The sequence below is a fragment of the Mus caroli genome, chromosome 5 (assembly GCF_900094665.2).
Source record: "Mus caroli chromosome 5, CAROLI_EIJ_v1.1, whole genome shotgun sequence".
Lineage (NCBI taxonomy): Eukaryota > Metazoa > Chordata > Mammalia > Rodentia > Muridae > Mus > Mus caroli.
The window spans coordinates 111117625-111139491 of record NC_034574.1 but is presented as its reverse complement, the minus strand read 5'-3'; the positions used below and the strand labels follow the sequence as shown (position 1 = coordinate 111139491).

General features: G+C 51.0%; 1 protein-coding gene across 1 annotated transcript; it reads right to left on the bottom strand.

The window, feature by feature from the left end:
- Positions 1–74: 74 nt before the first annotated feature.
- Hrk (harakiri, BCL2 interacting protein) lies at positions 75–15529 on the bottom strand. The gene is made up of 2 exons (XM_021161785.2): positions 15177–15529; positions 75–896 (listed from the first exon to the last, which is right to left on the bottom strand). Exon 1 carries the CDS (start codon positions 15520–15522, stop codon positions 15244–15246), a length of 279 nt encoding a protein of 92 aa, XP_021017444.1. The 5' UTR covers positions 15523–15529; the 3' UTR covers positions 75–896; positions 15177–15243.
- Positions 15530–21867: the final 6338 nt, after the last annotated feature.

The window sequence follows — 21867 nt, the reverse complement described above, 5'->3', positions numbered from 1 at the left end:
GCCTTTTCCTAAGCAGCTGCTGTATACTAGCCTGCCCCTCCCCCCTCATAGCCCTCCCCCTTGGTGGTGGGGCTGCTCCTAAGCCCTGTGAGCACCACCCCTCCCCCCATAGAGAGACTTTCCAGTGGCCATCTTGTCACCTAGCCCTTTAAAAAATAATAATAATAATGAGAGTATATCCAAAGAGCAAAATAGAAACCTCTCATCCCCTGGCCTTTCCAGTCCGTCTATAAGACTCTGGCCGTACCAAGAAGGATACACTTAGCACCAAGAAACTGTGAAGTGAAGCACCAGACACACTATATAGGTAAGGGAAGAAAATGACATCCCGTTTCTCTGGATATGACCACCATGAGATCTAGAGAGCTGTCTCGACGGGGACAGAAAGAGGCTAGGACATGTCAAGAAATGGAGGGATCCCAGGCTGCCCCCAACAAAATGGGCCCCACGTCCCCTCTGTCTTGTCCATCTTGCCTTCGGCCCAGTCCCCTCTACTCCACACCAGCATCTGTGCTGAGCAGTTGGTCCACGCTGATCCCACCGGTCCATGTAAGTTTCCTGCATGGGCAGCGACAAGCATCTCTCTCCCCTGCCACCCTAGACATTACGAAGTCTCAGAGTTCACATCGCAAGGTTGCGCGTGTGGAAAGGAAAGGGGCCACCACGTCCCCCGCAGGCATGCACAGGTACGGAATTTTGTATTTTCTCTTGGTTTGTATATATATATAGCTAAATAGCACTGGGGTGGCTCTCTCTGTAGCTGGACCTCCCGAGGGGCTTCCTCTGTCTGTGTTTCCACCATCAGCTCTTTACAATTCTGCTTCCTTCCACGCTCTGGGCTACTCCCTCAGGAAAACAGGAACCAGCTTCCTCCAAGGACACAGGGTTTCGCCAACCTGTAGAAATAAAGATTTGTTTTTTTCTGTCAGTGCAGTCAGCTTCAGGGATGATGTCAGTGCAGAAGGGGAGGGGAAGAGGGGGATTTGAGACACAAAGCTCTGACTGGGGAGGGAAGGACTCCCCAAAGCCAGGCCTGGCTCTTCTCAGCCCCAGAGGCTCTGTGCATGTGACAGTAACAGCCCTCCTTCCCTGAGAGCATACCACACACGCACACGTACACGTACACGCACACGCCCACACACACACACACATATACAGGCACACACCTGCTCTCAGACATTTATATGAGCATCATCTGTGTTTAAAAAGAGACTTTGAGCCAGGCATGATGGCACACACCCTTGATACCAGCACTTGAAAAGCAGAGGCAGGCAGATATCTGTGAGTTCAGGGCCAGCCTGGTCTACACAGTGATATCCAGGATCTCCAGGGCTAAAGAGAGAAATTCTATGTAACCTAGCATGCAAGAGACCTCTGGTTTCCCCCCTTAGCACTGCAGTAACCATACTCAGTCTTGCATGTCTACAATTCAAGCATTGAGAGGAAAAGGAAGAGAAGGAAGAAGGGGAGGAGGAGGAAGATAAGGAAGAGGAGGAGGAAGAGGATCATGAGTACAAGGTCATCCTTGGCCAGGCTCAGAAACTAGAAAGTTCCAGAATCATCTGTGGGACATAAGACGCTGACTGGGCTGGGAAGATGGAATGTATTGAATTTTGGCCCTGAAGGTAGGTACTGTTCTCTGCACCAAAATTAAATAAGTTTATTGATGGCAATTTATAAATGACATGAAGATGATTAATAGATAAATTATGGGTGTAGGATAGGTAAGGAAGTAGGTGGATGGGTGGATGGATGAATGGATGGATGGATGGATGAATGGATAGATGGATGAATGGATGGGTGGATGGATGGGTGGATGGATGAATGGATAGATGGATGAATGGATGGGTGGATGGATGGGTGGATGGATGGGTGGATGGATGAATGGATAGATGGATGAATGGATGGGTGGATGGATGGATGGATGGATGGATGGGTGGATGGATGGGTGGATGGGTGGATGAATAGATGGATGAATGGATGGGTGGATGGGTGGAAGGATGGATAGATGGGTGGGTGGACAGGTAGATGGATGGATGGATTGATGAAAATCTTTTTGCAATTTTTTCCTTTATGTGCATGAATATTTTATCACATGTATGTCTGTGCACAGCACTGTGAAGGGCAGAAGAGGGAGTCAGATCTTCTAGAACTGGAGTAGCAGACCGTTGTGAGCTGCCCAGTGGGTGCTGGGAATTGAACCTGGGTCCTTTAGAAGACCAGCCAGGGTTCTTAACAAATGAGCCATCTCCCCAGCCTAGACTGGTAAAAATCTAAAGGCTCATTACATGACCCTTTCCCATTTAGGAACAAGTTCTTCATCTGTCCCTCTCACACTTCCATCTATCCATATTCCAGACAGAGTTACGGACAGTCTAGTTTCCTCACTCACCCATCATCCCCACACTCCCCACAGCCATAACCCACTGCAGTGCTCCCTCCCCACCCACTGGAAATTCTGGGGCCATTGGAGGCAGAGGGCAAGAAGTTCCTAATACTGATTTCCTGAAGAAGAAGAAGAAAGCAGTCTGGGGAAACGCAGGCTACAGCAGACCAGGGAGAGGCAGCACAAAGGCACAGAGAGATCCCTACTGAGAAAGGAGTCCAAATAACTAGCCAGACTACTAGGAGGCTCTCAGGCAGGGCTGGATATGGGGTGGGGGTGGGGGATAGAGCTAGCAAGCAAGTGAGCGAGCTCATCAAAACCTAGTGCAGGGCTAGAGAGATGTCTCGGTGGTTAAGAACACCTACTGCGCTTTCAAAGGTCCTGAGTTCAAATCCCAGCAACCACATGGTGGCTCACAACCACCCGTAATGAGATCTGACACCCTCTTCTGGTGCTGTCTGAAGACAGCTACAATGTGCTTAGATATAATAATAAATAAATCTTGAAGAAAAAAAAAAACCTAGTGCATAGTAAACACAGCCTGCTATGGTGATATCCCCTGACAAAGGCTGGAGGTGGTACTGCTCCATCAGTATAAACTCGAGTGTTCAGAAAACAGTTTGATAACATGACTAGCATACACAATGGGGACAGATATAACAGCCCCCCAGGGACCCAAGGGGACATCGCCAAAGATGGGGCAGAAAGAATGTAAGAGTTGGGGATGAGAACCTGTACCAAAAAGATGTCTTCTGGACACAGCGTGGCTGTCCAACTCATTGGTTGGGCCCATCGACATTGCATCATGGGAGGGGACAGAACCCACCAGTTCCCACTGCTCCTAGCAGGACCACTGAAAATTAACATTTGTTGGGGGAAGGTGTCACCACCTTCAGTGGTATAGCCACAGATAACTTGTCCTTGTTCCAGGGGGTAATTTTTTGCCCACACTCAGGCTCTAGTTAAACTCAGTGACAAAAAGAAGACAGAATTCTGAGGAGGCCTTGTTGAGAATAAGGGAGCCAGTGGGGAAGGGACATGACTATTTTCACTATATAAATGTATGAAGCTGTCAACAACAACAACAAAAGTACAGGGGACATTTGTACACAGACATTCATAGCAACATAATTCAAAATTAACAAGTGGAAACTCCCAAACATGCATCAGAGATGGATGGATTGAGTGCATTGTGGTTTGCCCGTGCTGTGGAATATTATTTGGCCATAAAAACGGACTTTCTACTGATTCTTACACAAGAGGGATCAAAGGTGGAATCTTATGCTAAATGGGAGATACTAGGGAGAAAATGAGAAACAGCACAGCGTACATTTGTATGAAAGGTTCACCAGACAAGGCAAGTCTTTGGCCACAGAAAGTTGAGCATTGGTTGCTTAGGGCTATAAGGATAGGGCAGTCCTGGAAGTGGTTGCTCATAGACAGTTTAGTTTCCTATGTAGCACAGGCTGGCCCAGAACTTAGAACTTTCCTGTCTCCACTTCCACATGCTGGGATTTGAGGTGTGCACCACCCTGCCTGGCTGATTTCAGAAGCAAAGACAACACAGGTTATCGGAGGAGGCACAGACAGGAAGAACACACTCAGTGGTTTGAGAGAAAGCCCACAGATCTTTATTTTCTGGTTGAAAAAACAATCTAGAGTGTTGATTGAATCAGGGGGTATCTGTAGTTTCTGGCATCCTACTGAGTGTAGCCCACCAGGGGACATAGGTAGACCCTGGGTAATTATTCTTTAGGGGACTTGCCACTGGTCACAGACCAGAAAGCCTCAGCCCCAGCTACACTCTACCCCGTTTGGCAGAGTGGTAACAGCCCCCCCCCCTTTCCAACCTCGGGGCACTACCTCAACCTAAGCCCTGTTTACATCTCTGCCTTGAACCCTTGCCAACCTTTCCTCTGATGAGTCAAGTTGGGGCTAGCCTCTGCCTCTTCCCTGGACATGGACTGATGTCATGATGGTGAGTCAGACCCACCACATGGCCCCCACGGTTCACATCAGTGAGTCACAGGGATCTAGATTGGGGACTTCAGACCATAGACTTGCTTAGCCATTAGTAGAAGATGCTTCAGCCCCCCTCCCCAACCCCCATCCACTAACTCCCTTTCTCCACAAGCAAGGCATGGCGTACCAGGATCCCCACACTGTCCTGGCCTACTTTCTACCTTCAAAGAATCCAGAACTGGAACGATCAATGCACTCGTCAGATACACACAAGGCTACAGGATGAAACTCAGCAGAGCCCATGGCAGTGATGGAGACAGAAGATAAGGGTCCTGTGGCAGACATTTAGTAATCCCAGAGCTAAGGAGGCAAGACAATGGAGCAATGTAGGGAGTGGAAGGAGTATTTACTGTGTACATACTATGTTCTAGGGTGCTGACTATGTGCTAAGCATTGACCTCTGTACTAAAGAAGGGCAGGCTCCCTTGATTTGCCCTCCAGCCTCACTGGGGAAGGTTGAGCAGGTCAGTGCTTGTGAGGGTCTGAATGAGAAATTTCCTCCATAGGCTCGTCTCATTGAACACTTGGTCCCCCGTGGTTGGGGACCCTAGAAATCCCTTCATGGTGGACCTCAGGGTATATGATGAAATAAACCCTCCCCTCTCCCAGTGGCTTTTGGTCAGCGTTTATCACAACAACAGGAAGGCAGACTGGAGCAGCCTCTGAAAAGACCCAGGATGCGAACAGAACCTTGAGATACAGGGATGGTCTCTCTGAATACAGGGTGGATCATTAAAGTGAACTGGAGCAAGCAACCCCAGAGAGAACCGGAGGTGGGAACTGCACCAGAAAGTGGTAGGAACTGGGGTTGTATCAGATGTTAACTGCTTGCAGCTGGAGAGAGGGGGACACTCATGGTTTCTAGATAGAGGAAAAGCCGCATTCAGAATCCATCTGCCAGCTTTCCATCCCTGTAACAAAATACCTGAGTTGATTGACTTATCAAGAAAGAAGGTTTACTCAGGCTCACCGATGTGACTTCATTGTTTTAGAGCTGGGGGTGGGGTGGGGTGGGGTGGGGTGGGGTGGGGGCACAACCAAGACGCTTTCCTTTTGGTGACCAGGAAGCAAAAGAGGAAGAGTCTGGGGACGCAACGTCCTCTTCAGGGTACACCTCTGATGACTAGAAGATATTTCTCTTTAAGCCCCAACACTTAAAGGCTCTACCGTCTCCAAGATGTTAAAGCAATAGAGTAAAACAGGCCTTAAACGCTCAGTCTTTGGGGAACTACATCAAAGCCACAGCCCCACAGCTGCCAAAGGGACCAACTCGAAAGCCCATCTAAGCACTGTTTACTGAGTGACGTCCACAGAGACATGAGCCCATGAGTACCACTGATGAGCCTGTGCCCCTCAAGCCGCAGATGCCACGTGACCCAGTCCCAAAGTCAGAGACTGGCCTGGGTGTGCATTTTTATGAGGGTTGACAAATCCCATAAATATACCCAAAGTACTGCGTCTACCTTGATCCGTAACCACGGCAGCCATTTGAAAGGACTTGAGTGGCTCACAACCATCTGTAATAGGATCCGATGCCCTCTTCTGGTGTGTCTGAAGACAGCTACAGTGTATTCGTATACATATAATAAATAAATAAATCTTTAAAAATAAAAAAGGCAGCCAGGGGTTCCCAGAGTACCCTGTCCAACCAGTGAGCTCTAGGTTCAAGTGAGAAACCCTGTTTCAACACATGAGATGAAGAGAGATGGAGAAAGATATCAGACATTAACAGTGAGCCACCAGTGTGCACACACGCGCGCGCACACACACAAACAGTGTTTTAGAGTTCACATTTTCAGATTAGGGTTGCTCATATGATCTAGCTAAACTTGTGGAGACACAGACAGCTCACTGACAAGACATGATCTAGCACATATGTGTATAATTTGACAGAAGGACGAGATGATACAAGTTCTTCACCTCCCCTTCTGTGGCAAGGGCAGGTTTTCTCTGTGTAACCCTGGCTGTCCTGGAACTCACTCTTGTAGACCAAGCTGGCCTCGAACTCAGAGATCCACCTGCCTCTGCCTACCAAGTGTTGGGATCAAAGCCACCACGGCCCAGTGTTTTGTTTCTTGCCTACCTAACTTTCTGTCTCCAAAGCCCAGCCATATGCTAAATCCCACGTCTGCTGCACACTGGTGAGCCCAGGCAGGTCAGCTGCCAGCGGCTCCTTATGTTTGAAGGAGTCAGATGGCAGCAGCGCTCCTGATGCAGGGATTCGGAGGAAAGCTGTTTTGGGCAGCATCCTCGAAGATGGAAGATGACTCTAGTGAGTTCTCTTTTCAGTTCCTACCTGAGTTTTTCATGCTGGAGACTGAGGGGAGCTAATGGGACTGAGAGACCTCTGGGAAAGGTGTCTGTTCCCCTTGGCCTAGCCCCTGATAGCAATCAGTAGATGTCCACACAACCTGCTAGAGACTAAATGGCTCTAGTTCCCACCAATGCCAAGCACAACCACTGACTTTCAGGAGGGCTCGCTCAGCCTAGAATCAGCCCAAATAAACTGGGCATTCCTTTTTCTCTTTGATACATTTCTTTCTCTCTTTGATACATTTCTTTCTCTTTGCCCAGATGCTCATGTTAATCTCAGACTCCTGTCTCAAGCAATCCTCCTGCCTAACACTCCTGAGCTTACGCTACCACAGCTGTGTGCCACCAAGCCCAACCTGGACAGGCCCTTCATAAAGCAGACTAACGGATACAAAGATGATCGTGCCCATATGTGTCACGTGTTATAACATGGACATGCTTTGACGAGACGATGTCACCTCTGAGAACTATGCCTTTTGCTTGGAAGGTGTCCAAACAAAAATGTTCACTGCGAGCTGGTTTCCAGGGTTACCAAGTGGGAAAGGGTGGATGTCCGTGGAGGAGGTGACTAGCTAAGTCAGCGGTGCTTCCTACAGACAAAGGAACGGCTGGCAGCCATAAAGAGGGTAATGCCCACCTTCCAGTGTTTGCAGGGTGAGATCTCAGTGGATGAGCTCAGACACTTAAAGTAGGATCTGCACAGGTGTGCGTGGGCCTGGAGGGAGGACTGCCAGGGAGGAGGAACCTCCAGGTGGAGGGAGGACTGCCACAGGTATGCACTGAAATCCATTGAGCCCCCTTTGAATCAGCCAGGAGGAACCGTGGTATATGGATGGGTCGGTAACTCACATACAAAGGGGGGTCTTACTGGCCCGTAGGCACAGAGACTCATTGTCACTAGGACTTTCCATAATTTCAAGAAAAACTGGAAATATAAGCTTCTGTAGGGGAGTGCCTGCTTTGTAAGTATCTCAGGGAAATCCTAAATCAAGCAGGACCGAGGCCTCATTCCACGTGGAGGTCACTGTACATAACCCATACTTGGGAGCAGCTAGCTGGCTTTTAAACCTATCACATTTTACCACCAAGAGTTTCCTCTGGGCCTCAGTTTCCCCATCTGCAAGGTACAGGAGATGCGTGGAATGGTATCTATTGTCCTAATATCAGGTCTGGATGTTTTTAGAATACTAGTATTTGGGTGGCTCACAGATCTTTTGGGAACAAATCAGGACAATGGCCCTTTTCCCGAGTAGACCGGAACCCATAAGTATGACACCAGCGCCAGGTTTACTGACTGTGTCGTTTCCGGGAATTGCTAAATCCCTGCAGACATTCTCAGTTCTACACACCTTAGGGAGGGATGAATGCACATAGTCACTTGATCCCCATGACCCAAGGCACTAACCATACAACCACAATCTCAGCCTAGACCTGCTGACTTTGGCAGACTGCTAAGGCACAGATCAGGGGCGGGGCAGGGGGGGGGCAGGGAGGGCAGCGTGCTTTAGACCAGGCTCAGAAAAGTCCTGGAGTCCCTTCCCACACCATGAATATGGGCACACAGGCTGACCTCCACCCCAGAGAAAAGCCACACATAACCCCAAACTGTCAACCAGGTTCATCCATGCCAGGCCATGCAGGTTAGACCTGCCTGTCTCCTTGACACCAGACACACACAGTGGGTTCTCACAGTTTGGTGATATGGGGCCAGGCCCTCAATACCAGGACCCACGTGTGCTAGTGTCCCTGGGATCCCAGTTCACAGAAGAGCACCAGGGCCTGGAAGGTAAATGGATGTGCTTAAAGTAAATGGTAAATGCCAGGTGGGAACTTGAAGTTAGAGGGACTCCAGGATTCATGTCACCCAGATGTCCCCCCTTGAAACAACCCTGGAGCATCAAGACATATCATAAGGATGGGACAGCGAAATGGCTCAGGGGGTGAAGGCGCTTGCCACTAAGCTTGAAGACCTGAGTTTGACTCCCCAGGAGGCACATGATGAAAGGAGAGACCTGACTCCAGCAGGTTGGTCTCTGACCTCCACACCTGGGATGTGGACACACACACAGACATATACTTACACACTCATATACATACATGTATACATACATATAGACACACACGCACAATCATACATACTCATATACATGCATATATACATACACACAGACACAATACATACATAAACACAAATAAAGAAATACAATAATTTTTAAATTTTGATTTCTTGAGACAGGTCTTACTATGTAGCCCTGGCTGTTCTGGAACTCACTTTGTAAAAGACCAGGCTGGCCTCAAACTCACAGAGATCTGCCAGCCTCTGCCTCCTGGGTGCTGGGATTAAATGAGTGTGTCTGTCACCATGACTTCTCCACATTTTTTTGTTTGCTTTGTTTTTTTGAAAAAAATAACTTTAAAGAATAGAAAAATATTGTAAATGTGAGGAAGTATGTGCTGTTGATGTTAGTTCTTTGTATCTGCAGCTTCCCCACCGGCAGGCTCTCATACCAGTGGATTGAAAATACCCAGGGGAGCCAGGCAGTGGTGGTGCACGCCTTTGATCCCAGCACTTGGGAGGCAGAGGCAGGAGGATTTCTGAGTTCGAGGACAGCCTGGTCTACAGAGTGAGTTCCTGGACAGCCAGGACTACGCAAAGAAACCCTGTCTCAAAAAACCAAAACAGAAAAAAAAAAAAAAAGATAAGAAAAAGAAAATACCCAGGGGAAAAAATGGGCATCAGCACCCAACATGCACAAGAGTGTTTGTCTCCCTAAACCACCATGAGCAACTGTTTGAGCAGGAAGACTCTACATATCCTCTCAACTTAAAGCACACCAGAGGGAAAAGATCCACTGGTGGTGTGCAAACATCATCCTGTTTTGTGTGTCTTAAGCTTATCTGCCTATTGATATCCCAGGGATCCTGAAACAGGCCCCTGCGCATACAGAGGAACAAATTAATTTTAAGGGGCTGGTGGTATAGCTCAGCTGTCATAATGCTTGCCTAATGTGCACAAAGTCCTGGATTCCACCCCTGGCACCCACAAAACAGCTGTGGTGATGTGCACTGTAATCCTAGAGACAAGGTTTCTCTGTGTAGCCCTGGCTGTCCTGGAACTAAAGTCACAGGCTGCTCTGGGAGGGGACCTGGCTTCAGTTCCCAGCACCCACACAGCAGCTCCAGTCCCAGAGGCTCTGCTGCCCTCTCCTGGTCTCTGCAGGTACTGATGTATGGGGTGCCCAGACATACAGGCAGGGCAAACATTCATACACATTAAAATAAATATTTTTTTAAAGCACACTGCCTGTTGGAGCTGCCCTCTCATAGGACATGTTCCCCCCTAGATGCTATTTGTCTAATAAATCACACATTTATCTGTGTCTCTTAGAACGCAGCCATCTCTCCCCAGTGCATAGCCGTGCAGCAGGGACCAGCGAGTCACCAAGGGCTGAGCAGCACTGGTTCACACAAACTTTAGTGATGCGCAGTGGGAAACCGAAGCTGGGTCCCTTCCTGCCTCTATGGTACAGCCAAATCTTAGAGATGGAATGGCTGAATCCACCTGGGCCGCATCTGGAGCATACTCCAAGTACCCAGTGAAGCTCTTCCTGCCTCAAGGCTAACTCGGGGCACTTGTGCTCTCGTGGCCTCTCACTAGGGGTGAGAATGGCTCAAAGACAAGGATCATGTGGCCAGAAAGCTGGGCTTCCGGCACATCCTGGCCCCAGCCCCTTCCTCTTCCCGGAGTTCACCCTTAACAGCTGTCCTCCTGTGGTGACTGTCTCCCTCCCCAGCTAAGCTGGAGCCTGGGCTTTGGTGAGCCTAGCGCGCAATCCTGGCGAGAGGGCAGCCAACGGACGCACCTCCAGATTTAACCACTTAATCCCCGAAGTCCCCTGTGTAGCTGGCCGACCAACCTGGCATTAATTCTTTAAGGCTTCCCTATTATTTGTCACCTAGACTGGGGCTCCTTTCTCCTCTTCTAGTCCCAAGGCAAGAGTCCGCTGCCCTTCCCTGGTTCCCCATCCTCTCTCTTTCCCCTCCCCCTCTCGAAGCAGGCAGCTCCCAGCTCTCTCCCTCCCCACCCCCCAACACAGCCTCTTTTGTTTCTCTCCGGTATCTTTGGGCAGTGACTAAGGTTACCTCACACACCTCCCCCCCCCCCCCCCCCCCCCCCCCCCCCCCCCCCCCCCCCCCCCCCCCCGCCACCCTTTCCCCACCACCCCAGCCTTCGAGGTGCAGAATGTACGGTGGACCCTCCCACCCCCACCCCATTACCTTACCAGATGTCCCCCTCCTTCCATGCAGCCCCCCCCCCCAAGCCAAGGCAAGGGGTGGCTAGCCTGTCAAAGCTTGACTGTTCAGTCCAGTTCATACTTTGCAAAGACTCAGGTCGATGCTCTCAGCCTCAGTTTCCCATTCTTTTTTGAAGTGATAAGAATGAACCTAACTATTTCAAATGGAGTGAATTAAAAGCTAGACACAGCCCTGGCCTTAGCGCCCCTCCCCACAACACACCCTGGAAAAGGGACCGCTCTCCTTTACAGCCAGGTTGAGTGCAGCAATGGCTCTTACCTGCCCACAAAGGACAGGTACCCAACTCCCGTGCTAGGACTGGAACCCAGGGCATCCTGCATGCTGAGCAAACCCTTTAGCACTGAGCTGCATCCCTAGCCCTTCTGGTCCCTAAACCTACCTCATATGTATGCAAATTCAGACCAATCAATCCAAGTGTGTGCATACAGAGACCAGAGGTGGAGGTTAAACACCTTTTTTTTTTTTTTAATTTCTAGAGTCCCTCCCTGCCCCTGTCTCCTCCCCATCCCCAGTCATTTTAACTCAGTCGGCTGACCAGGGAGTGCCAGGACCACCTGTCCCTGCCCTCACTCCACCCCTCCCTCTAGAGCAGGGGTTACAGCCTCCCTCTCTCCACAGGGCTTGGGTCCTCATGTCTGCCCAGCAAGCACTTTGCCCACTGCCCTGTCTGGCTTAGAACTCTACCAGGTTTTAAACTGACTTCCCCAGAGGGCTTGGGGTGGGAGGATGGCTCAGAAGGCACAGACATGGTCACCCCTTACACTTGATCTCTCAGGACATGCTCTGAGGAGAGAATCCACTCCTCCAAGCTGTCCCCGGACCTCTGGACTCGTGCCATGGCACTTGCGTACCCACACACAATAAATAAGTTAATAAATAAAATAAATAAGTTTTCAAAAGAATAGTGCCCTTCATCGCAATGACCATGGTAAACTATGGCCAAGGGTGGAAAAAGATTCCAGCTGTTAAATGGTCAGTAATGGTCATGGTAGCTCACATCTGCAACTGCTTTATTTATTATTGTTGTTGTTGTTATAATTAATTTGATGCGATAATCCATCACCCAGCCACACAGGAGCCCCATCCCTTACAGCCACCTCAGAAGCAGTAAGAATTATTCCTTCAACCCTCCTAAAGTCACCTGTGCTGTAAGCTCATTGCTACTATTATTGTCCCCGTGTTGAGTATGGAAAAACTAAGCCTTTGGGGCTTTATTTATTTATTTGTCTCTTTTATTGGTAACTTTGTGGACCAAATGTTACTGGCTCACAGTGGGGGCAAAGAACAAATTTGCTGGGCCCACTGACCCTGGTTAAAGCTAAGCTCTTAAAAGATACCCCCCAACCCAACACCCTCCCAGAGTCACACAAGGTAGACCAGAGCATTCTCATCCCCACCCCACCCCCCACCCCCCGCAATGCTGAGCACCAGGAGAGCATCCCACATCTAGTACACAGAACTCAACCGATTACCCTCTCGGCGGGCTTTCCTGGCTCTAGCCAAGTAGGGCAGACTGGAAAATGAGGGTGTGGTCATCTTGTTACCGGATGATGGGAGTACCCCCGACAAGGGCTTCAGGGATGCAAGGGACCATCTAGAGGAAAGCGCCGGCACTTCCAGGGGTCAGGAGCACAGAGAAGTGAGAACCCTGGTGGGTGTGGCAGCTAGGAGGGGAGATGTTCTAAGCAGAAGCCAGGAAGGAGGTGGGGGCGGGAGTCAGGACGCAGCACGGAGCTCTCTGGGACGGAAACGGAGCTGGAATAGAAAGTTAATTCTAAGGCGAAAGTTATCTCTTATTTCCCCTGCACACCACATCCATACCGTACCACCGGGCTCCAGTTTCCCAACTTCTCCTTGTCAGAGCTCAGAGTGGAGCACCGGGCCTGCGTAGACCGCAGCCTCTTTTTCGGGTTCCCTGAACACCCCAACTCCCGACATGCATGCACACCGATACCGGCTATCGCCCTCGCCCGGAGTCTTGAGTGGAACGACACTAACAGCACTTCTGCCATCCCGCCTGTGCTCCAAGACTCCAGAGTTAACATCCCTGCCCACCCCTCGCTTCTATTAGAGATTTCCTTCCCTCCCCATTCGCTTCTGCACCCTCCATTTCTCCCCCACGCCCCACTCTCCAATTCATAACCAGTATGAACTTCCCTTTTCTTCCTCCCTCTTTCTGCCTCCTCCCAAAGTCTACATTTTGGGCGTCAAAGCTGTGGCACCCTCCAAAATATTAGCCCCACCCCCACCCCGGGGATTCCGCAGCAGCGGTACTTTTGAAAGGGAGAACAGAGAGGAGGCGCGCAAGGGACCTTCAGAGCCAGGGAGCCGGGCCGCAGGGCGCCCCGAAGCGACAGTTCTCTTCGCCAGCGCCCGGGCTGCGCGGGCCCACGCGACATCTGTCGCCCGCGCTCCCGGCTCACACCCCGCTCACCCCCGCAGCTCCTCGGGCGCTGCCACCCCCCACGCTCCGGCTGCCGCCTCTCCCTGCGGCGCCGCGCCAGCTTCCTAAGGTGTCTGCGCTCCCGTCGGGCAGGGCTGGGATCAGTCCAGAGTATCTCTCAGGGTCTCTGGCTACCTTACCTGTGATCTTCACATTCCGACCCACTCTCGGAAGTCAGCCTAGTTCCCACCCACCCACCCCACCCCGTTTTCTGAAGCCTCTGCACTCGAGAATATAGAAAGGCGACCCCGACCGACACTTCTTGCTCCCCCCAAACCGCCTAGCCCAGTACCTGGCACACAGCGGGTGCTCACAGGTCACCCTACCAAGGACCCACCTATAGCCTCCCGATATCAAACATTAGGCGCCCAGCATCCTGGGACGGTCCGGAGCACACTGCAGGCGCCCACACTTCTCGCCGTAGCTGGGGAAGGTGAGAGGAGGCCAAGCTGTAAACCGCGACACCTCGTGGTAAAAGGAGCAACAAAGTTACCCAGGAGATGGGACCCTGACGTGCGCCTGCCTTGGAGAGAGGACCACGACCTACCCCCGAGAAACTTCCACGGGAGCTGGGGTAGGAGGAGTTGAAGGAGGTCATAGAGAATGGGGATCACCATAAACTGCAGACCCTTGAGACGGGAGTTGGCAGTGGAGATATGGAGACCTGGTCAAGTTGGAATACCAGGCGGTTTGAAAAGGGCCAGGGACTCGAGAACCTGTGGTGCATAATTAGGGGAGACTCTTAGCTCGGACTGATGCAGTTCTAATGTGTGTGTTTACTGGGGACTGGCAGCGATTGTGGTGGCTTAAGTCCTTCTAAAACCACTATGCTGCAGAGGAAGGAGGGGGAGAGAGAAGAGGGAGAAAGGAGAGAGGGGACAGAGAGGAGAGAAAGGAGAGAAAGGAGAGAGAGAGAGAGAAAGAGAGGGAGAGGGAGAGGGAGAGGGAGAGGGAAGAGGGGACGAAAAGACACGGGGTAGTGGAGAAGAGAGATAAAGCAGACTGGAGAAAGGGAAAACAGGAGAAAGGGAAAACAGGAGAAAGTGGAAAGGCAGAGGAGAGCTAGACAAGGGGAAGAATAATGTGAGCCAGGGGATGGGAGAAAGAAGAGAGTGAAAACACTGAAGAGAGATGAGAGTGAGGGAGAAGAGAGAGGAGTGGGGAGCGGGGAAAGAGTGAAGACAGAACAGAGACAGGGGAGCGGGAGGAGAGGGGGGAGGAGGGAAGGAGAGAGAGGAGAGAGAGGGAAAGGAAGGAAAGGGAGAGGAAGGAGAGAGAGGAGAGAGGGGAGATGTAGAGGGGAGGGAAAGGGAGAGAGAGAAAGGAGGGAAGGAAAGGAGAAGAGAGGGAAAGAAGAAAGGAGAGAGATGAAGGAGGGAAGGAGAGAGGGAGAGAGAGGAAGGAGGGAGCAAGAGAGAGAGAGGGAGAGAAGAGAGAGGGGAAGGAGAGGGGAGGAAGAGAAGAGAGAAAGGAGAGAGGAACAGAGGGAGGAGGAGAGAGAATGAGGGAAGAGAGGGAGAGAGAAGGAGAGAGAGAGAAAGAGAGAGTAGGGGGACGAGGCGGAGCAGATACTCCGGGTCTGGATAAAGAGGGACAGAAGGCAAGCGAGGAGAAGGAGACCGGGTCCTCTGTTCCTCGCCGAGGAGCCCTGGCTCCCGCTGTCGCTGTCGCTCTCCCGCCCGCTTGCCCGCGTACCTGTTGCTCGGTCCGGGCTGGGTCTCGGCTCCGGTCCCCCCCACCAAGAAGGCCCCGCTCGCGCCGCCTACGCGCTCCGCCTGCCGAGCAGCCAGGCCGCCAGCGCCGCCACCTGCGCGGCCGCGCACAGCCAGGGCCAGCGGGCGCGGAGCGCGGGCAGCAGCGCGGGCAGCGGGTCCCGGGGCCGCGCGCGACGCCGCATGGCGCGTCGGTGCAGCTCGTCGCCCAGCGCCTGCAGCCGCAGCGCGGTCACCTGCGCCGCCGCCCAGCGCAGCCCGGGGCGAGCGTCGCCGCAACCGCACACGGCCGGGGGCCCGCGGCCGCGATGCCGGGGACACGGGCACATGGCGTGCGGAGGAGCCTCCCTGGACCCCAAGTTTCGCCCTTCGCCGCGCGTTTGTTGTGCTGACGGCGCTATTATTAATTAAAGTGTCACATGGTGGAGGGGGCGGGGAGGGCGCGGGGAGGGGGTTACATCATCCGGCCCGGGGGGTGGGGAGTGTGTGCAGGAGAAAAAGCCGAGAGGTAACTTTTAACCCTCGAGACGCCGGCAGGGCAGGGACAGGCAGGGATGCGGGGCTTCGGGAATGCTGGCCCAGGGTCCGCTGTTTCGCATCCCGGGCTGCGGGAGGCTCCAGCTCGGAGATAGCCTGGAAAGCCAGCTCGGTGCGCACTGTGGATTGAGCTCCGGGAGAATTCGGCCGTAATGCGAAAAGATCCCGGGGCTGTTGTGTGGCCTGGGTGGTGGGAGGCAGGGTTCAAACCGACTTGCCCTGTTTCGGGGCAGCCTCGGCACCTGTCAGCTTCCGGGTGGGTGCACACATTCCTGACACGCGTTCGCACCCCCTTCTGGTGACCTGACTTAAGCGCACCCCGGGGTGGGAGCCTGAACCCTGAAATGAAGGCGGGGGACCCGGGATGGGTTGGACTCCAACTTGGGCGAGTCGCCTTTGCACTCAAGACATCCCCCACCCCCCCACCCCCCACCCCACCCAAGAACATGGTTCTAGAGAGAAGTTCTTGCAGCCTGCTTGCTTTTGTAGGCTTTATCTTTTCAAACGGGGTCAGGGTTTGCCGGAGACCCTGTAAGGCTCTGGCTTGGTGCCCAGTGAGGTTACCTAACCCAAAGGAAGACCAATCCAATTCCGCTCCAGCCTGGGAAGTCCTCTGAAGAGGGCGCCGACCAGCGAGGAGGCTCCTGGGACTCCTTAGGGTGCTAGAGAGACCCGCCCACCATGTCCAAGCCGCTGGATTTTGGGCATCTTTGGGATTGGGGCCTGGAGGAGCAGGGAAGTGGCCCCTTCAGACCTGTAGAGTATTGATAAGGCCTGGTGAGGTCTCTGGTCCCTTGGGAAAGATTCTTCATGACCATCAACTTGGTGGAGTAGCACCCAGCGGTAATCCTCCAGTTCCAGCACTACAGAAGCAGAGGCAGGAGGAATCGAAAGTTCAAAGACAACCTGGTCCATATAGTGGTTTCAGGCCAGCCACAGTTACAGAGAGAATCCTTTATTTAAAAACCCCAAAGAGTCAGGGATGCCTCTTTGGGTAAAGGTGCTTGCAACCAAACCTGATGACTTAATTTCAGTCCTGTGAGTCCGTGTGTTCCAAAGACAGAAATCTGATACCCACAGATTGTCTTCTGACCTCCTTATGTACTACCCTATGTGTCTGCACATAAAATAGATAGATAGATAGATAGATAGATAGATAGATAGATAGATAGATAGATAGATAGATAGGAGACAGACAGACGTATTCAAAAAGAAAACAAGCCAGGCAGTGGTTGTACACACCTTTAATCCCAACACTTGGGAGGCAGAGGCAGGCAGATTTCTGAGTTTGAGGCCAGCCTGGTCTACAGAGTGAGTTCCAGGACAGCCAGAGCTACACAGAAAAACCCTGTCTCAAAAAACCAAAATAAATAAATAACCAAACCCCAAAAGATAAGAAACTATGAACTCACCTTTTTGGAGTTCTGTGATGTTATTGTGACTTTCCTTTTGTTTCAAAAACTCCTGCTTTGTAGTCCAGGCTACGGTGTAACCGGAAACTCTCCTGCCTCATCCTCCTGACCACCAAATGACAGGAGGGCTCTGCAGCTTGACCGACTTTCAGCCACATCAATGGGCTACGAGCTCCCTTGGCAGCTTGGTGAGGTGATTGTCAGAGCTCAGCACAGCCCAGCTGTGTGCTCTTGGTGACCCTCGCTCCCACCCAGTGGGCAGTCACTGTGCCCTTACTACCCACACTACAGAGTACCCCCCATGCCAGCTGCCTGCCAAGGTCCTGGCCTGTGCTCCTACAGAGAATCTTTCGGTGCCCTGTTTTCAACATGAGGAAGCCAAAACCCAAGTCCATGAGGCCTCTTACCCAAGATAGGGGTTAGTACAAAGCAAAGGCTGGCCCTGAACCAGGGCACCCAGTAGCAGGCACAAAACTCTAGCTATGGCTTGACACTGGCCTCTGTATTCTGAGACTGATAATACCTCCCTCCCAGGACCGGGGCCCAGATTAAATGAAAGAACCTTGTGCCAAGCGCCTGGCATGCATTGGGCTCAAATAAACCTCCGTCCCCTCTGATTCTGGCCAGTACTCCTTCCCCATCTCCCGGGACTCCCCCTCCCTAATCCCAGCCATCCTTAACAGAGGGGCAGCTGAACCGTTGCCCGAGTGTAGTGGTCCAAGATTGAAGATACAGTGTCTATTTAAAAAGCCCTTTGGATTTAAATTGAACAATCCCCCCTCCCTTTTAATCTCCACGCTTTTAACGGCTCACTTCATGGACATTAATTTTAATGGGACGATTATTACCCTGTTTGGAAGCCTGCCCCTCGAAATGCTGGGCTCACAAGGTGGCACTGGGTTGGCTCCCAGCAGCTTGGACTTTTTTTTTTTTTTTTTTTAAAGCAGAGAGTACCGCTTTGGCAGTGGGGAGGAGAGGGGAAGAGAAGAGGGCTATGGGGAAAGAGGGTCAGGGAAGGCCTCTGTCCCCTCATCTCTGAATCAGAGTCTCTAAAGTTACCCAGTTACCCTGACCCTCTCTGCACTTGGTCACTGGACCTTGAAATGTAGCCTTTAAAAAGTTCTCTCTCTCTCTCTCTCTCTCTCTCTCTCTCTCTCTCTCTCTCTCTGTGTGTGTGTGTGTGTGTGTGTGTGTGTGTGTGTGTGTGTGTATGTGTGTACGTATGAGATGGAGTGCATGTGGAGGTCAGCAGGAGTAAGTTCTTTCCTCCCACCATGTGGGTCTTGGGGATTGAACTCCCATTATCAGGCTTAGTGGCAATCACCTTTATCCACTGAACCCAAGATGGGTCCTTTTGAAGGATCCATTCTTCTCTCTCTCTCCCTCTCTCTCTCTCTTAAAGAATTATTTATTTTATGTATATGAGTATACTGTAGCTGTCTTCAGACACACCAGAAGAGGGCATCAGATCCCATTACAGATGGTTGTGAGCCATCATGTTGTTGCTGGAAATTGGACTCAGGACCTCTGGAAGAACAGTCAGTGCTCTTAACCTCTGAGCTATCTCTCCAGCCCGAAGTATCCATTTCTTTAACTGGGAAGTAAAGATGACATCTGTATCTGCCACACAGGCTCAGGACTCTTATAGGCCACCACAACCAAACCCCACAAGCCTGGAGCCTAGCATACCACGTTCATTTAATAAAGGAGCCAGGCCTGATAGCACATGCCTGTAATTTCTGCTGCTCAAGGAGGCTGAGGCAGGAGCATTGCCAAGACCTTTCTGCACGACCGAGTGAACTAAAAGCTAACCTGGGCAGCTTACTGAGGCCCTGTCTCAAAACAAAAGCTGATCTAAAGGCTAGGGAAATAGTTCAGTGATAGAGTACGTGCCTCAAATGCAAAGGGTCCTGGGAGAGAGAGAGAGAGAGAGAGAGAGAGAGAGAGAGAGAGAGAGATAGGCTTTAGAGTTGGTCATGTGGCTGTCACTCAGAGCCTTCAGAAGAATGCAGGGCATGTGCAGCCTCCTGTCTGTCTAGCTCTTGCTCAGTCCCTGAGGTCTAGCTGTTGACCAGGGAAGCAAACTCTTTGGTCAGCAATACAAGGCTCTCCCAACACTTCTGTCAAAATTGATGTTGCTAGTTGCAGGCTCTTGTTTGACACCCCCAGCACCATATACAGGGAATTTGAAGCTGACCTCGGCAACATGGCAAGAAGGAAGGAGGAAGGAAGGAAGGAGGGAGGGAGGGAGGGAGGGAGGCAAGGAGGGAGGGAGAGGAGGAGGGAGGTAGGTAGGTAAGACAGGAAGCTTTAAGAAGTTGTTTCAGCCAGCATAAGATTAAAGGCAGTGCACGCCTTTAATCCCAGCTCCTGGGACAGAGGCAGGAGAATCTCTGAGATTTGAGGCCAGCCTGGTCTACAGAGGTAGTTCCAGGACAGCCTGGGCTACACAGAGAAACTCTGTCAAAAAAAAAAAACACCCAAATAAACAAACAAACAACAACAAAGTCACCTCAAAAAGCAGTTCATAAAATTCCAAATGAAATTTTTTTTCCAGGGAAAACATTCCTAACAGTTGCAAGGGAGTAAGAACTGAGGAAGATTCTAGTCTGAGTTGATTCCTCTTGTGTCCAGCAGGGAGCACAGCTGGTTGACACAAAGACTGACTAGTTGAATGAATGACCATCTCACTAGATGACTGGCTGGCTGACTCTCTGACTGAGTGATTGAGAATGAAAAATGGATGGATGGAGGGATGAAAAAAGGAATTTTTATTGGTCTTTTCCTCTTTTAACATACAATGTGGGAGCTGGAGAGATGGCTCAGAGGTTAAGTACATTTGCTGCTCTTCCAGAGGACCCAGGTTCAGTTCCCAGCACCTGAATCTGATGGCTCATGATCACCTGTAAAATCCCGGTCCAGGGGATCCAGTACCTTCTGGTCTCTGTGAACATCTGCACACATGTGGCATATATTTACACACACACACAAACATACATATACATACACATATAATACATGCATACACACATAAACATACATACACATACAACACATGCATACACATACACACATATATACGCATACACATGCATACACACACGTACACACATACATACACACATACATACACACAATTTAAAAATTCTAAAAACACAATGACGAATGTAGAAATGTTATAAAATAATATACAACTGTGTCTCTGTGAGTATGCATTTATAAGTACATGTATGTATGCATGCATATACAGGTATACACATGTACATATGTCTTGCCCAGGTCAGTCTTTTATTTCCTACAGAATACAACACTGTCCTGGGGCTGGAAAAGGTTTGATAGTTCTTTTCATTGGTTAATACATTTTTTACTCTCTCTGATGTTTGAGAGCCAGGGAGCCTTTCCTCAGGTGTTTTACCGTGTGTGGCCGTGTCAGCGGCAAATGAAGGGACAGCTGTTGCCTCTTCCACACAGCTGTGTTTCTGGAAGACGTCTGTCCATGCCAAGTCCAGCTCTCATACCAGGCGCCAGCTCACAGTACCCTGCGTTCTCCACTCGAAGCTGGGGATGGCAGGGTGTTGGATTCAAGTCGGGGAGCCAGAGGGAGCTGGGTGACAGCCATCCTAAATGGCAGCTGGGTGCCTTGGCAAGTTGTGCTTCTCTCTGGGCCTCGGGTTTCCCATCTCCAGATTGGGAATGCCAAGCCTACCACTGGGATGGCTGTGAGTACTGAATCGGAGAATTCATGCGGGGAGTTAATGACGTGATCGACGCTAAAAAAAAAAAAAGTGACTTGTGGCCTTTGTGGTTGTCTTGGGAATAGTAAATATCCTTAAGAAACAAAATAGGGTCCGTGACCCAACCCCACTGAGAAAACAAGGAGAGTCAGTCAGTGCTCAGAGATCCTGGGTCCTCTTCATCTCACAGCTATTCCCAGGAACGTCCCCTCCACCAGAGCAGCGGAGCAGCGTGGCTCTTGTCCTTCCTGGCTATCCCAAGAAGATGGGGTAACCCTTCTCCAGGGGCTTCCTAACGACCCCTCTGGTGCCTTCCGGAGAGCCTTGTTGAAAAAAAAGAGCAGGTGAACAGCCACAGCAGGGAAGACACGAAATTAACCAATTATAATCTAGTGAGTATAGTTGAAGAAGTGGTGAACCTCCCTTGCATAAAGCCTAATTCCTTGATTAGGAGTCAGGAGACACAGGGTTGATTCCACTCGGGCCCCTGCTGTGACATTTTCGCTGTATTGCCCCTCATTTAGGCAATAATCACCTTCCTGAGGTGTGACAGACTTGAGCTGATAAGGATGGAGTTCAGGGTGACTGTCATGCAGCCACCCAGAGAGTCCAGGGACTGAACACCATCTTCTCTGACCCCGGAACCACATTCTAGATATTCAGTCAAGACCAGCAGGGGTGGGAATTAAAGGACTAATTGGTATCTCGCAGTCAGTGGTCAGAGCAACGCCAACACCCTGCTGTGCACAGAGAAGAAATCTTAAGGCTCCAAATGTCAATACACTGCCTTTAAGAACCTTCCACCAGGTAGGTGGCTCAGCATGTATCTGGTGCTAGAAGCAGCAGCCTCAACCACACAGCTTTCTATTAGTCACTTGACAATCTCACCAGAGGGGCCTGTGTGCCCAACCGGCCTTTGCCTGCTTTTAGAATAGTTGTATTGCCACACGGGCATCCCATTCATTTTCATTCAGTAACTCGGTGTCTCGGT